The sequence below is a fragment of the Lotus japonicus genome, chromosome 3, assembly GCF_012489685.1.
Source record: "Lotus japonicus ecotype B-129 chromosome 3, LjGifu_v1.2".
NCBI lineage: Eukaryota > Viridiplantae > Streptophyta > Magnoliopsida > Fabales > Fabaceae > Lotus > Lotus japonicus.
In genome coordinates, this window is record NC_080043.1 from 4774308 (window position 1) to 4791267 (window position 16960).

The following is a 16960-nucleotide window of genomic DNA, read 5'->3' on the forward strand; positions in this document are numbered from 1 at the left end:
TTTTGTTTTTTTCTTCCCAAATAAACATTTTCTTATTACATATTAGCCTTTATTTATCATTTTATAATTTTAACCAAAAGAAGTCAACCCGGTTTAATGAATTGAACCGGCCGGTTCAGTCCACATCCATCAATCGTGTCACCATCATCTGCAATGAGTTTCTGTGTTGTCAAATTAATAACCCATTTGGCTTTATGGGTAACCGGGTCGACCCGGATTTGGTTCGCATCACGAAGGTGGCTGGCATGAGAGGGACTTAACAGAGGAGGAACCGTGAGTTCCAAGCCAAAAAGGTGGCATGGCAACGTTGGGATCATGGGAAGGTGGTGGTAGCAGCAGAAAACCTGAGAAAGGGTTTAGCCAAACCAGGTTGGAGAAAATCGTGGGGGAATTTTTTGCTTTTATTGGGAAACACTAGCTATTACAAAGTGGCTATTATTTTATTTTTACAAAAGATTATATGAGTTCGGCTCTCATCATCCCAGTTCACCATTTATCAGTGCCTTTCTAGGACCAATGTCACTTAAGGAGGTATTTACTAATCACTAATACACAGTGGTGGATCCAGGACCCTGGGGTAAGGGGGTTCAAATTTTTCATATGAACACAACGGTAAAAATAGTTAGATTTATACAAAAGAAAGAGCAAAAAAAAAAAAAAAAACAAGGCATGAGTTAAATCAGCAGTTTAACTCTTGTTGAAGGGGGAAAAGTAGCAATATATGGTAACACAAAAACACAACATTTAAGCTAAGCATCATCTGAGATTACAAAATTTCCAAGTGCAAAAATTCATAAACAAGATTGTAATCAAAGTGGCTCCCAAAGCAGGATGTTCAAATCTTTTACATGATTGGTTAAAGTAAATCTACAATATCATGATCATAATCTCCTATGAAAGAATTTTACACATCATACAGATACACAACAACAACAAGAACAACATCATCTAAAAAATCACAAATCACATAACCTATGCCTCTTAATACTTGGCTTAAAGGCAGAAAATTTTATTATGAATGGTTGAAATTGAATTATTTCCAAATCATTTTTTGTTTCTGAAAGCAAAATCTTTATTGATAAGGAAAGGTAACCAAGAGCAAAAAGATAGCTCAAAGAACCAGTACAAGACGAAACACCAAAGATCCACACAAAGGATCACAAGGTCAGCAAAATGAAAAGAAACAGTTACAGAACAGAAAGCATTACAAGTAGCAGAAAAAGAAAATAATTATGGGGGCATAGCATTCAAAAGAGTACAGCATTCAACCAATTCCACTCCATTATAGAAAGCCACGAGCCAGGCTTCAGTATACCAATCAGCAAGGATCACAACCAGTAGGAAATAGCAAATATCACAGCTTCATAACCACAGCAAGATATGCAAATACCAGTGCAGAGAAACATGATCATTGGCAGAGAAGCTGCAGGGAAAATATGCAGCAAATTATTTCCAAATCATATGAATATCCTTACTTTACTGCCATTGAACATTTGCAAGACTATACAAACAATAGGACAAAGCTGTGACGGACAAAGTGCAGACAAGGAAGTGAAGCTTCATTTTTTTCTTTTTGTTTATTCAATATAAAAAGTGAGGAGAAAAAACATGGGTGATAAGGTGCTAAGATAATCATGGAAACAAGATGAAAAAACAGAGGAGAACAAACAGGAAGACAAAATGGGGGAACAAATCAACTCATGATTGCATGAACAAGTAACTATTTACACATGAAACAGAGTTCTAATAATGTTATCATCCTTTAAATTCACTAAAATTTGGGGATTAATGAAATGAAACACAATCCGTGACCAAAGAAAACAGCTTTATCACATACCACATGAATTGCCTCATCATCATCATCCTCATACCCTGCTCCAGCATGATTAATCTGGTTCCACTTCGCTGTGACTTGCCAGAATTTCTCTAAAAATGAAGCGCGTTCACCTTCAGCAAGGTCAATGTACTAAGATATAGGGAAAACAAAAAAGTTGAACCAGCAAGCACAAAAAATTGAGCAGAAAATTGTGAAGAGGAGAACGGGACCAACCAATGCAAAAGAGGAAATGAAGGGGAGAACGGGACCAACTAAAATTCGTCGACCCACCAAATCGAGAAGATCAACCAGCGTTTGTTGCAATGAAATTACGCAACTGTTTTCAGCAAACACAGTTTCAGGTTCACGAATTGAAGAATTGAATAAGAAAATACCAATTTGACTTGAAGCCTGTCTACTGCGAGGTAGAAATGGCGTGAGTGACTGAAGATTCATGAAAAAGAAAGGGTTAGACAACGAGATCTGGAGAAGACGAGAAAGAGAGGCAGAGGCGCGGCGCAGGGTGCGTGGTGAACTGGTGGTGGCGTGGTGGTGGCCGGTGGTGCACTGGTGCGTGTGTGTGCTTGACCTAGGGTGAGAGAAAGAGGGTGAGGACTGAGGGCTGAGTAGTGAGTGCGTGTGTGAGAGAGAGGGTCTTTGGTGCAAATTGAAATTTTCAGGGGGTTCAAAAAAAATATTATATAGGGGGGTAAGTGAGAAATTTTTTTTTTTCATCTGAACCCCCTGGGTCTAACGTGGGTCCGCCCCTGCTAATACAGTCGTTTCATCGGCAGCGAAAATCAAACATATATATTTTTCTGAGTAAAAATGCTCAAATCTTATGAATTGAGTTAAAATAATGTGTTGGTTGTTAGAAAGTGCTTAACTTAGAAAGAAGGTGCATGAATGTTAAAAAAAAAATAATGGATTTGGTTATGGCCACATGAAAACACATGAAGTAAAAACAAATTAATGTTGTAAGAATGTAAGGGTATTTGCTGATTAAATAGAAATGAAAATTACTATAGTATTTAAAATTATTTCATGTTGGAATGAAGGGGTGTGGCTGGCATGCAGATTGAAGAAGTGATTTGATGTAAAAGCCGGTGAGGGAGGGGCTGTGTGTTCTTAAAATTCGAGCATGATGTGTCAAATTCCCATTGCATCTATCAATAGTTCACTTCTTTCACCTAGCAATAGTTATAGCATCACCTTCTCCCTTGTGTAGCTGATGGTGATGGATTGGATTGGATTGAATTAATGGATGGGATGGATGAGTAGAGTCATGCATGTTTATTTGATTTCTAATAGGTCTCATTCTAATAGGTCTCATGAATTAGGGGGGGCTAAAATCAATGTATTATTCAGACTATTCTAGTACACAATTCAAATGTTCCATCCTAATCACTCTAATTAATTTCAGCTTTTTATTCATGTCTAGGTTTGTTCCAACATTTTTGTTTGGGCATGTATTCATTGATTAAAAGGAAATAAAAAATCTCTGGAAAATAAAAAATGTGACATTATCCAATGTCTTGTGCGATTGTTCTTGTGTAGGTGTGAATTGCAATAAATGAACCTCAACTATATACTCTTGCTTTCTGCTTCCCTTTCATGGTTCCGGATGCAAAAGAGCTACTTTCAGTAACATTTGTTCTGTTCTGCGAGTAGTCATTGGGATGGTCACAAATGTGTGATGTGTTAAAAGCTGGTTCTTGGGACACCACACCATCATACCCAATTGAGATCAGATTTTATAGATATGAGTCAAGGAACACACTCTTTTATTTTATATGTCATTTGATTTATTTTCAAAAAATCAACATACTTAACTCTCTCACTTAGGAGTATTAAATTTTTCTCTTGACTTCTAAAAAAATAAATTTATCCCATAAAATGTGTTGGTGAAATTGTTTAAAAAACGTCCTAATAAGTAATAACATTTCTCTTTTACATACATAGGAAGTACTTATCAAGGCTTTTTTTCAAACACTTTCATTTGGATGGGTCAAAAGTCATATAGAGTCTAATATATTATATGCACTCTGCTCCAATTTGGTGGAGTTGACATAAATTTTAACTCATAAAAAAAGTGTTAGAAAACAAAAATTAAATAGGGTGTGTGGTTAGCACTACTCTTGCATATATAAGAGTGATAATTCTCTAATTTTGGTTGTATTCACGCTCTCGTACGTACAAGCGTCCCTGTGTTACCCCTGTTTTGTTTTTTATTACTTTTCTTCTTTATTGATATGTCATGTGAAAATGATAGCGATTAGATCTTATTTGTACCTTGTAACATAAAGGCTAAAAGCGTTTTCGTTTTTAGCAGAATTTAACTATCTTCAGTTGTGATCATGATTGAAACAGTTTAATGGATCAATCACACCATTGAAATGTCATGTAAATCCTGCTAACTATTAGACTATCCACAATGGTTTCAACATTCAACACCCTCAACACTCCACTTTTTCTCTTCCCAACACTCCACATCACCTTCTCTCTCCAGTTCAACACTTCATTCAACTTTTACCCACTCCAATGGTTTTTCATTCAACACCCTACCCTACCACTTTTATTTCATATTTTGATTTAATTTTATATTTTTCTTTTTATGATTTCATAAAATTAAAATTTTCGATAAAAATTAAATTAAATAAACTATTATCGATTTAATTTAATTTAATGTTTTTTTTTTATTTAAATTAAATTAAATTAAATTAAATTAAATTAACGTAATATTTTTTTAACGTAAATTAAATTAAAACACTTAACAATTTAATAGAAAGAGGATAGTAGAAAGATAATAAGATGATGAAAAACTTGGTTTTTTTTTTGTGTCCAAATCAAACGAACCAAGTCTCTATTTATAGAAAAAAAAAATCATGAATTTTGGTAAAAAAAATTATATTTTTAAAATTTTTTTTGAATGAAATAATTGAGTTGGAAAAATTAGGATAAACGAAAATCGCCCGGACCAATCAAACGGAGCCACGTGTTGATCTGCAACCCTTCTCTCTCTCCACTGGGTCCCACACGCAGGTTTCAACTATGTTGAAAGTTTTCAACACCTCTCTCCTCCTTCCAACTTTCAACACCCACCTTCAACACCATTAAACTACCATTTCAACATTAAACTACCCACTTTCAACACCATTGTGGGTAGTCTAATGGTAATTCAGAGTTACTCAGTGTTTCTCTTTTGGAAATTGGAATATGAATCTCCACTCTGCATGATTCGAAAAGATTTTTTTCTATTTAGTAAATAATTTTGACTTGAAGATGTATGATCAATCCGTATGTATGTTCCGGAGAATGTGACTGTTTTGAGTTGCATATTTTCCCCCACAATTTTAACAATACACGATATTGTTTTACTAAAGTGATCATATAAATTGTTATTCACATAAAAAATTGTGAAACACATCAACTTTTATTGTTAATTAATAGATGACTCGTTAACATTTGAAGTTTTGAACTAAATTTAATAATTTCAATTTTGAAACTACGATGAATTAATTTGGGCAATTGAAATAGGGACTGTATCATCAGTCTAAGGTACCTATTGGAATTAGGAGGTCTAACTCAACCCAAAAGTTAGTTCAAGAGTTGAGGTGTGTACTATCCTTTATAAGTATTTTTTTTGACCACATCTCTAGTCAATGTGAGACTTCTAACACACCCCGTCACACTCAGGGCTGAACATCTGGAGCGTGAATTAACATCAAAGGATGGCCTAAATACGAGAGGTCTCCACACAACAGATAAATTTAGAATAGACTCTGATAGACTGATACCATATCGAAACAGATCAAATACTCAGAGAGAATCTAATTGAGAGAATGAAATCTCATTTTCATTGAATGATCAAAAACTATACAATCTGTACAATACAAGCTATATATACTAGCTACTTGAGTCTAAGACTCTATTATTCACTAACCACTAGATTAACTAACTCATAATTTATTAACAAACTTTTTAACAAACTAACAGAACTACTAACTGCTAACAATGGAAGAAAATTTAGAATGAAATGAAAATATTATTGACTCACACATCCATTTTAACTTTTAGTGAAAGAAAATGAAAATGTTAGATCAAATTTTAGTGATGATTTTTAACCGTAAATATTTTGTGGTGATTAAAAATTACTATTAAAGAGTATGTCAATTGAACTCAACATATAAGAAATGAATGTGTACGTATACCCAAGAGAAAATTAGCTTGTAAAAATAAATAAAAATTTAGCAATGGTTATCACACTACTACAAAAACACTAATTTGAGACGGAAAAATCCGTCGCACACTAGTTAAAATTTCCGTTCCAAAATAATTTTGGGACGGAATTGTGACGCAAAAAATTGTGTCGCTATATCGCTCGTCGCAAAAGTTTTGGGACAGAATTTATTATTCTGTCGCAAATTTGGGACGGAAATTGAGACAGAATATAATAAATTACATTTTTAAAATAATAATTTCGTGACGAAATTTGTGACAGAAAATAATAAATTAGTTGCGACAGAATCTTTCATTCCGTCGCATTTTGGGACGGAATTTAATAAGTTTTAATTTTTTCAAATAATAATCTTTGTGACGGAGTTAGTGACGGAGTTAGTGACGGATATTGTAATATGTTGTGACAGAACTGAGAACAACATAGTCTATCCCAAATCTTGTGACAAAATATTTCCGTCACTAAGTTGAAGATTAGGATAAATAGCAGCACAACCAAATTTTTAGCGTTTTTTATTTTCTTCACATTTTGATTTTAATTAAATTAGTAAGAAATCTCAAATTAATCTGCAATAATAACTAACAAAATATGAAAATAACATTAATCAAGAATCAACTCTTCATTAACAACAAGCTTCATGTAATTCATAAAGATCACAACTATACAAAAAATACCAAAATTACTTAGAGTTTCCCTAAAAAAGTTACTTATTTTCAAGCCACATAGTAAGCATGCTGGTTCCTTACACCTTCAAAGCTCTTTTTACCATCCTCTTCCATCTTTTGAATAGCTTCAATTCCAGCATGTCCGGATTCAAAACTGCGGAGCTTCTCAATTTAAGAATCTTCCTCAACCCGTTTTTGAGCCACCAATGCCTCCATAAGTTTCTCATTTGCTTCCTTAGTTACTCTTTGTGCTTCTTTTAGCTTCTCAATTGTTCTTTTGTCTTTTATAGATCTTTTAGAGCAAGATTTATCTGGGTTAGCAATTCTGAATTCTTCATAGCTAGTGGGGTTGCCGTTGGTGCTTTGTTGGGAGTTGCTAGAACTTCTTTGTTGGGAGTTGCTAGAACTTCTTTGTTGGGAGTTTCAGATTAATTAGACCCTATCAGATTCATAGTGTCAATAACGTATAAAACAAGGCACTAAATTAAATGGAAAAAAGACAAGAAGACTATAAAATAATAAAATGTTATATTTGTTGTAGGTAACCAAATAGATAGATGGATATAAGCCTAAGAGATTATGTTCACATTATGCATGATGGCATAGGAACTAACCGTCATCAATTGGTCTCAATACTTCCTTCAAAGTCCTTCCCTCTACTTGTCCTTTGTCGAGTTCCTTCCCAAGCTACTACACTAGTTTTGTCAGCTTTATTAACATATCCTTGTAACAACCTATACATGATGCTTGCTACATAGAAGAGAAGCACAAAATATTCACTATAGACAATAATGAAAGGGGAGGATTTAACCAAAATGTACCGGGCTAGAAATTTTCAGAAAACAGAAATTTAATATTAGTTTTTAGAAACATATATGCCTTATTTAAAGCTATGTAGTTCAATTACAAAATAAAAATAATAATAAAACTTCCACTATAAAAATACTTTAGGGGATCTATGTGGTTCCACAATCTAAATCATATAAGTAATTCCACAAAAGACATACTCTTTGCAGCATCTTGAAGCTGATTGAAGGCCTTCAGAGGATTTTAACTCTTCCTGCAAGATGCAAACTTGTCAGTAAATTTTGTTTTACAACTGAAGATGCAATAAGAGAGGGTCTTTCACTAGAATGAAAAGAAAAAGAGAATAGATTTGAAGAATTCATTAAGTAAGTACAAATGAAGACAATAAAATGATAAATTCCAAACTCAACAGGCAAGATACTAAACTGAGTGTTTTTCTCAATGATTTACATAACATTCTTGGGATGCTTTCATGTTACTAGTAGAAAGTAACAACAAATTCTTACCAAAGATTAGCCTTATTCAGAATAAGAAAAGGCCAGGCTCATGCTTGCCTAATTATATCATGCAAAATCAAACATAAGAGAAACCTTTACTTGACAGCACAGTGATCATAATGGATCCACGGACATTGTAGCATGAATGTATTGAAAAGGTTGGAAGGAATCCTCAGTGCACAAGCTGAAACATAAATAATGAGGAAAAGAAGTGATTCAACTAATAACTAAGACTACTTTCCCAGCCACTAATTTGTAGTTTTAGTCGTACAACAGCAGTAGCAAAGCCAATTCCAGCAAAAGACTCACATGGCAAATAAGATATGCAAGTAGGCACTGTGGCGAGATCCAGCCGTAGTAGAGCACGCAGATAAAATGTGATAAGAACCAACTTGGACAGACCCCGCATATTTGGCACCCAACCTCACACCAATATGCCCTTAGTGGCTAGCCTGCAACTTGAAAATTCACAAAGCACAGCACAAAAGGAAGAAAAGGAAAAACACAAAACAAAGGCCTTAGCCAACTAGAAACCCACAAGACTCTCTTCCAGAAACAAAACCTTCAAGAATAGAAATTTCTTTGTCCCTCAGCACAGCAAAAAACAACAAACCACTATTTCAAAACAACACAATTATAAAGTCCACAACCCCTTACAAAACTATAAGGGACAACCACCCATCTTCAGCAAGCCACAAAACAGAACAGAGGAAAGCCTAGGATACTAGACATTGACCTATGCTTAACTAGTGATTTGGCTCTAATATAAGACAGTAATGAGAATAAACTCAAAAGTGTGAAAGCAAAGCAAGAAGAAATCTCACGAGAGCCATTTCCTTTTCCATCATTCCAGAAAAATATACAAGCACTAGAAAGATTATTTACAGGATATTGGATAAATTGAAAAATTACCGTTGAAGATTTCGAAGGAAGACTTCTGGAGCACGAGTCTGAGAGCGAGAGCGAGAGCGAGAGCGAGCGGTAGAGAAAACGTGAACCTGAGCATGAAATCGAGTACTGAGAAGAAACAGATGTCCTTGAACTCCAAGAGAGCGTCGTCGATCAGGCACCCCCACTGACGGCAAGTCGGCAAGGAACCACGGTGCGCAAGCATTGAACCGTGAGAGGTAAAGAATTTAGGTTATGAAATTAAAGATATGAAGTATAATATAGTTAAAAGAAATAATATACATGATGAATTTTAAAATATTTGTTTTAGATTTTAAATAAAAATAATAACATATATTTTAAAAGATCTTATATAAGCATGCATGTTTATATATTTGGCAAAAAAGTAGAAAATAAAAAATTGAGGTCGACATAAAGTCTAGTCAAGTTTGATGGGTATTGAAGATCAATTAGAGGTCTCATCGTACTTGATGAGTCCTAAGTTCAAAATGAATATGAATTAAGTTTTATGGACCTATAAGATCAAATAATGGGTTTTATTGGACTCGATGGACTTTGTACGTAGCACGAAGCTTCATTGGGTCTAACGGGCCTTTAAAATCAACATGGAACCTCATTATCTTATAACGGACCTTATAGAGCACCATGAAACCCAATAAGGTTATATGAGCTTCTAAGATCAACATGGAACATAATTAGGTCAGATAGACATTTGAGGTCAACATGAAACCCATGCGGGCCTAGTGAATATTAGAGATCAACTAGATGTTTCATCGTACTTGATGACCAGTTCGAAATGAAGCTTAATTTGACTTGATAGACCTATAACATCAATAATCAACTTCTATTGGATTTAATGAGCCTTGTGCGTAATGCGAAGCCTCATTGGACTTGATGGGCCTATAAGTTAATCGTTGATTCTGATTGGGTCTGGTGCGCCTTATACACATTATAAAACCTTATTGAGTTTAATAGACCTTTAAGATAAACATGAAACCTAACTATAATATCACAATATAAGTGGGCCTAACTTTTCATTGGTTAGAGTCTACAACGCTTAAGTCTAAAGTTTAGAAGGCTTGTACGCGACTGGAAAAATGATAAATAAAGTAAAAATAATAATAAATATTTATTAGTTATTCAAAATTGTAAAACTTTAAACAAAAAATGTTCTCTTTGTACTTCTAATTAAATTTTTTAATATATAAAAAATATTGGTCAGCAAATCTGCAGCCCACAAGTTAAGCGGAATAACTCACACAAGGTCGTATCAAAATGGACAACGTATTATAAAGTTGACGCCTTGATTTTCCCCCAAAATTAAATCTTCAAATTGGGACGGAAAATAAATGTCGTCCCCACATTGGGACATATTATATAAATGCGTCACCAAATTGTGACAAAATACAAATTTCGTCCCAAAAAAAAAGATTATTTTTTAAAAAAATAATTGTGACGAATAATTACTGCTAACTTCGTCACAAATTGGGACAAAATAATTAAATTATTGCGTCCCAATGTTGGCGCCTTGATTTCCCCCCAAAACTAAATATTTAAATTGGGACGGAATATAAATATCGTCCCCACATTGTGACGATTTATATAATTGCGTCACTAAATTGTGACAGAATAAGAACTCTGTCCCAAAAAAATATTATAATTTTAAAAAATACCTGTGACGGAAAGTTATTGCTAACTCCGTCACAAATTGGGACGGAATAATTAGATTATTGCGTCCCAATGTTGGCGCCTTGATTTCCCCCCAAAACTAAATATTTAAATTGGGACGGAATATACATATCGTCCCCACATTGCGACGGTTTATATAACTGCGTCACTAAATTGTGACTGAATACAAACTCTGTCCCAAAAAAAAATTATAATTTTGAAAAACATTTGAGACAGAACATTATTGCTTACTCCGTCACAACTTGGGACGGAATAATCTAATTATTTTGTCCCAATGTTGGCGCCTTGATTTCCCTCCAAAACTAAATATTCAAATTGGGACGGAATATAAATATCGTCCCCACATTGCGACGGTTTATATAAACGCGTCACTAAATTGTGACTGAATACAAACTCCGTCCCAAAAAAAAATTATAATTTTAAAAAACATTTGGGACGGAGCATTATTGCTTACTCCGTCACAACTTGGGACGGAATAATTAGATTATTGCGTCCCCAAAATTGGCGCCAAGCTTCCCTCCAAAATAAATGTTTCCTTTGGGACAGAAGTTTTTTAATTCGTCGCAAATTTGCGACAAATTTCCTAATTTCGTCTCTAAATTGTGACAAAATTTGTATTCCGTCCCAAAATGTTAAATTAAGGTTTTAAAAAACTTTAGCGACAAGAAAGTGTCGCCAAAACCGTCACAAACTAATTATTTTGGGACGGAATTGTTTTCCGTCGCTAAATTCCGTCATAATTTGAGTGTTTTCTAGTAGTGTCAATAAAGAATGGGACAAGCCTATACAATGTTGGCAAAACCTATGACACCGGCCCCCTAGTCCCTATTGATTTCAAGAGAGATTTGACAATTTTACGGGTAACTTTGATATGAAATGGAGGGTTGATGCAACCAAATGAACTATCTGCCTTGGGCAAAAGAGGCACCACAGCTCTGCACACAGTTGAACAAGCACCTAAAAATTTGTAAAAAAAAAGATAAAAAGATATGAGAGAGAAATGAAAAATCTAACCGATTAATAGGATAATAGAGATTAAAAGAACAATTTAGCATAGAGTTTAATTTTGATGCACCGAAGGTGTAAAGTTTTTTTACACCGTCAACCAATCAAATTTTAAGGATGTGACATGTCAATTAAAGAAATTAAATGAAAAGAGAAATTTTCTCACATTCTTAAAATCTGATTGGTTGACGGTGTAAAAAAACTTTACACCGTCGGTGCATCAAACTTTTTCTCTTTCTCTTTAGTATAACACTTTGATGAATAAATGGATGAGTTTTAAAAAGAAATCATGGGGTGTATAGTATAACACATCAAAAATAAAAAGAAGAGGGAATAAATTTTAAGAAAATAAAATATGAGTGAGAAGGGGCCAAGTGTGTCGCAAATAGTACCAGAATTTGCGGAATGAGGAGTGAGAAAAGAGAGCAGGAGGGAGGAGTAAGAAGTTGGCGTGTAGTAAGAATGAATGACTATCTGATTATTTAATATTTGTACTGTGCAGCTGGCAGTGATGATATGAAGCAGCTTTATCCTCATCCATTGTATATACACGTGAAAATTTCTCATTTATTATCATTTTCACAAATAAACTTGTTCCCTAGAGACTTTTTGTAATGTATTATTAAAGTCTTTCACTAGTATAAGTCAATTTTGGGTGTGTTTGATAGTTTACACTTTACACTAATGCAAACAAATGTTTACATGCATGCATTTTAAGATACAGTAAATAAAAGTTTGTTGAAATTAACTAAAGTTCTATCTAAACATATGAAAAGATTAGGATGAATCTTTTTAAAATTGGTCCAATGGTGCACCCACTGTTGGTGGTGGCAGTGTCCGGGGCTATGGTGGTATAGATCGATGGGGATGGATTGCTTCTGTCTATGACGAAGGTTTTGGTTGTTTGACTTTGGTCCCTCGAGTGATGACTTTTCTTCTTCCTCTTTACTTTGTTTGATTATGATTTGGTGAATTTGGTATAATGTATATTTGTTGGAGTTTGGAGTCTGTAATTGATTTATGTAGTGTGAAGGTTGATAAGCTAAGTGTCATATGCACCAACAGAGATTACAAATTGAAGTTTCCCACACACACTCAAATTTCAAAGGTTGAATTTTTGGGCGAAAATGGATAAAACGTCAAAGCTTCATAGACACACTCAACTCCCCATCTTCGCATCTTCTACATCTTTGTTTCCATTCATGACTTTGAATCTCTGATCTTAAAAATGACAACCTAAAGATGACAAATGCAGGTAGATTTGTGGTAGCCAAAGTGAACGAAAGGGTGTCGTGTGGTGGCTTGAAGTAGGATTGGTTGCGGTTCACCGAGGTTGCGTCCAATCTTCCTAACAACACGCGAGTTGGGCGTCATAGCATGTGAAACTCATTACTATGGGGATATGGTTCCATCATCTGGCTATTATTGACTTGGGGGTGAACAAAGTCGCTTTACTTCAAAGCAAAGTAGATGTTTTTGTAACGATGGACTAAAAGGTAAGCTCCAAGGCTTGAGGGCCTAGGTCTTTTTTCACCTCTACACCGGGATAAAAGGTTATGAAAGCAAGCCCCTCCTCGGTTGTATAGCCTGTGGGTTGAAACAGTAGTGGCAGCTGAGATGTAGACGTTGTAGGGCGGTGGTGGTTCTAGGTCTATTGAGTTGTGGTGGTATTATAATTACACCATTTTAATACAAATTCAATTCTAACTTCTAATTTAAAAATATTTATACATTTCATGATCTAATGGTGTTTAAACATCGAAGTAGTTTTTTTTGCAGTAAACATATACTTGAAACTAAAATTTTGCATTAATCATTACATATGAATAAAATGTGGCTCCACCCATTTTAAAGAAGTTAGTCTACCTAATATTGATACTTATAATGAGTAATATGTCTTATCATGTGTATCCTATCCTATAAGAAACTATCCCTGATTAAACTGGAAACATTAATACCATAGTGGAACTACTCAAATCCAAAATTTTGATTTCTTAAAATAAGACATTACCAACTCTTTATCTATTAATGTAATCAAATTTTAAAATTCTGGAAATTAAATATAAAGTTTTCCTAAAAAACAAAAATTAAGAAAAGTGTCTCTCTTCCTCTGGTAATTAGGTCACTGACAGAGGAGAATACCTGCACACTTCCTCACACACGCACGCATACTCGAAGCAGAGAGTCTCAGAGCCCACTCCCTTCCCTCTTCTCTCTCTAGCTATGTGGAATTGTGGATTATGATAAGGACATATTGGCAGAGACTAGTGTAGAGAGAGAAACAAATATCAGAACTCAGAAGAGGACACACATACATAACACAGTGCAGAGAAAACACACATACAGATATTTCTACAGACCCCTATCATACCCTTCACCTTTCCCCCCTGCCACTCGATTTCCTCAAACCAAATCCCCATGAAATCATAAACTTTCTCTCAACCAACCACACTCATTCACTTGCCTCACCATGCATTCTCCTCATTCACATTTCTTCCTATATAAACCAACACCCTTCAACTCTCTCCCCATCCAACAACAACATTCTCATTCTAGCTGTTAGTTAATCAATTCAATTCCATTCTCTCTCCTCAACCTTCTGATCCTCCTCCTACTTCTTCAACATACCATGGACAGTTACCACCACCACCACCAGATTCACCACCAGAGCTTCGATTCCAACAACACTGATGCTAGCCTTCCACCTGGCTTCCGCTTCCACCCCACTGACGAGGAGCTCATCACCTACTACCTCCTCAAGAAGGTTCTCGACAGCAACTTCACTGGAAAAGCCATTGTTGAAGTCGACCTCAACAAGTGTGAACCATGGGAGCTTCCAGGTACTACAAACTACGAATGGAAACGACAAAGACTAAACAACAATCCTCTTTCATGTTTTTTTTTATTGTTGTAAATTAAATGTGTGGTTCTAACTTTTTTTGTTTTCTTTAGGGAAAGCGAAGATGGGTGAGAAGGAGTGGTACTTCTTCAGCCTCCGTGACAGGAAGTACCCAACGGGGTTACGCACCAACCGTGCCACTGAAGCTGGGTACTGGAAAGCCACCGGAAAAGACAGAGAGATTTACAGCTCCAAAACCTGCTCACTCGTTGGCATGAAGAAAACTTTGGTTTTCTACAGAGGAAGAGCACCCAAGGGAGAAAAGAGTAATTGGGTCATGCATGAGTATCGCCTTGAAGGCAAATTTGCTTACCACTACCTCTCTAGAAGCTCCAAGGTCACTTTTTCTTCCCCATTTTACCCTTCCTTTTGTAGTAGTGCACGTTTAATGCATGAACATGGTCTCGCATTTTGCATTAATTGAAAGTGAAATAAGGTGGAAATGGAATAGATACATCTCATTCCATAGCTTATACTATAATTAAGTTTCACCTAATGATTGCCGATTGCAGTGGTAAAAATGACTTTTTAAATCTATAAGTTGAGAGTTCGATTTTCGGGAGTAGCATTCTTATTGAAACACCTGAATTAGAATTGTGAAAACATGGACACCAAAAATAAATTAATTAATTAGGTGCCATTTATTACTCAAAATTACATTTCATACCACTCTCTCAATGGTTATTAACCTGGGGAACAAAGGGAAGTTTCTTAGAAATATTATGTGAATTTATTTATACATGAGTCTGCTACTACTGCATGGGGCCTAATAAACTATTATGATGAAGCTGATGACAACAATGAAATTAATCATGATAATGGTACAGCATTAAGCAACTGTATCATTCATTAGCTGACAATTTTTTTATACCACAGTGCTGGCAAGAAGCATAAGATATTCTGATTTCATATCCTTTTTAGACATTATCTTTGTTCAGTTAGCTTTTTGCTTGCATACAGAACTTACTTTAGAAGAAGAAACAGTTACTCATTTATTATTGTGCCAGTGTTTATCAGTTTATGATTTAAGTATGCTGACACTTTTTTTTTCTTTTTTTAATTGGTGTAGGATGAATGGGTGATATCACGTGTTTTTCAGAAGAACACCGTTGGTAGCGGTGGTGCCGCCGTGTCTGGCGCCTCCGGCGGCTCCAAGAAGGGGATGCGAGCTAGCACCGGGGGATCTTCTAGCATGAGCCTCTGCGGCAGCGCCTATGAACCTGGTTCGCCGGCGTCTTCTTCCATTTACCTTCCGCCGCTTATGGAATCTTCTCCATACACTGCCACCAGCTCCGCCGCCACCTCCGCCGCCTTGTTTAAAGACGGTGACTCCTTCGACAGCGTGAAAAGAGAGCACGTGTCCTGTTTCTCCACAATCAACAATGCCGCCGGCAACAACAACAGCTTCTCCGGCGGTGGGTTTGACCTTGCTCCTCTCGCCGTGGACCCTTTCTCCCGGTTCCAGAGGAACGTTGTCGGTGTCTCAGCCTTCCCCAGCCTGAGGTCGTTGCAGGAGAATCTCCAGATGCCATTCTTTTTCTCCCCGCCGGCGGCGCAGCCCATGAATGCTGACGTGGCGGGATGTGGAAACGTCGGGAACTGGCCGGTGATGGAGGAGCATGTGGTGTCTGACGGTGGCTCCGGCATGCCGGTGGGAGCATCGGAGCTTGATTGCATGTGGGGCTATTGATTTCTGGGTTGACCTTGTTTTAACCATTAGGATTAAGCTTTGAATATTATATTATCTAGTTAATTAGGCTTTGCATTAATCAAATTAGCTAGAAAATGGAAATGTGTGATTCCATTTTTGGGCTTGGGCTTTTCTTTCAACTTGGTTGTAGTAGACTAGTAGTAAGTATTGTTGCTTGGAGTTGCTAGGGTAGTATTGGTATTATTCATGTGGTTGTATTTTGGACAATGTGACTAGTGCCTAGTGGTTAATTATTAATGTAATATATCTATGAACGTTTGGAAATTAAATATGCATGATTATATGGTACTATGATACTATCAGTGTTTGTTCTTGTTTGCTGGATATGATGGCAACAGTGCAAATTTGCAGAGGATCTAAGATTTTTGTTAATAAATAGGTGGGTGCTGTTGACATGGAGAAAAGGTTCTCTGATTAATGAGCTGCTTTAATGGGATAAGTCATGCTTCTTTTCTATAGACTAAAGTGGTTTTAATCTGAAAGGGACCATTGGTAGCTTTGTGCGTTTTGTTTGAGATGGGGACTTGTCTTCTCTTTTTCATTATTTGGAATAGAAGGACTCTACTTCACACTCGTGCATACTTGCATAAATTAGAGGCATTAAATGTCATCTTAAGTTAGAAAAATATTCTAAAGTGAAAATAATGCAATACAATTTATATTCTTGTGACTTTGTCATGGGTTGTTTAATTTGTTTTGTTTAGGCCTTGTGGCCATGAGTACAT

At 35.7% G+C, this 16960-nt stretch overlaps 2 protein-coding genes and 1 long non-coding RNA gene across 5 annotated transcripts; 1 reads left to right on the forward strand and 2 right to left on the reverse strand.

Annotated features, from left to right (window-relative positions):
* Window positions 1-1047: 1047 nt before the first annotated feature.
* Window positions 1048-2490, reverse strand: LOC130749707 (uncharacterized). Of its 3 annotated transcripts, none has more exons than XR_009023034.1 (3): window positions 2051-2488; window positions 1838-1947; window positions 1048-1423 (listed from the first exon to the last, which is right to left on the reverse strand). XR_009023034.1 is itself a non-coding variant. In XM_057603087.1 (3 exons), exons 1-3 carry the CDS (start codon window positions 2270-2272, stop codon window positions 1409-1411), a joined length of 366 nt encoding a protein of 121 aa, XP_057459070.1. In that variant the 5' UTR covers window positions 2273-2490; the 3' UTR covers window positions 1048-1408. The 3 variants fall into 3 exon arrangements, 2 of the variants coding, with proteins under 2 accessions (XP_057459070.1, XP_057459069.1); XM_057603087.1 differs by having other exon boundaries at window positions 1838-1966; window positions 2051-2490; XM_057603086.1 differs by having other exon boundaries at window positions 1838-1926; window positions 2051-2489.
* Window positions 2491-6632: 4142 nt separating this feature from the next.
* Window positions 6633-9162, reverse strand: LOC130748905 (uncharacterized). Its single transcript, XR_009022800.1, has 4 exons — window positions 8332-9162; window positions 7726-8206; window positions 7333-7468; window positions 6633-7157 (listed from the first exon to the last, which is right to left on the reverse strand). It is a non-coding gene; the product is annotated as an uncharacterized LOC130748905 (long non-coding RNA).
* Window positions 9163-13999: 4837 nt separating this feature from the next.
* LOC130748436 (protein CUP-SHAPED COTYLEDON 2-like) lies at window positions 14000-16504 on the forward strand. Its single transcript, XM_057601657.1, has 3 exons — window positions 14000-14465; window positions 14578-14861; window positions 15594-16504. The coding sequence occupies exons 1-3, from the start codon at window positions 14255-14257 to the stop codon at window positions 16212-16214; spliced, it is 1116 nt and encodes a 371-aa protein (XP_057457640.1). The 5' UTR covers window positions 14000-14254; the 3' UTR covers window positions 16215-16504.
* The last annotated feature ends 456 nt before the right edge of the window (window positions 16505-16960 follow it).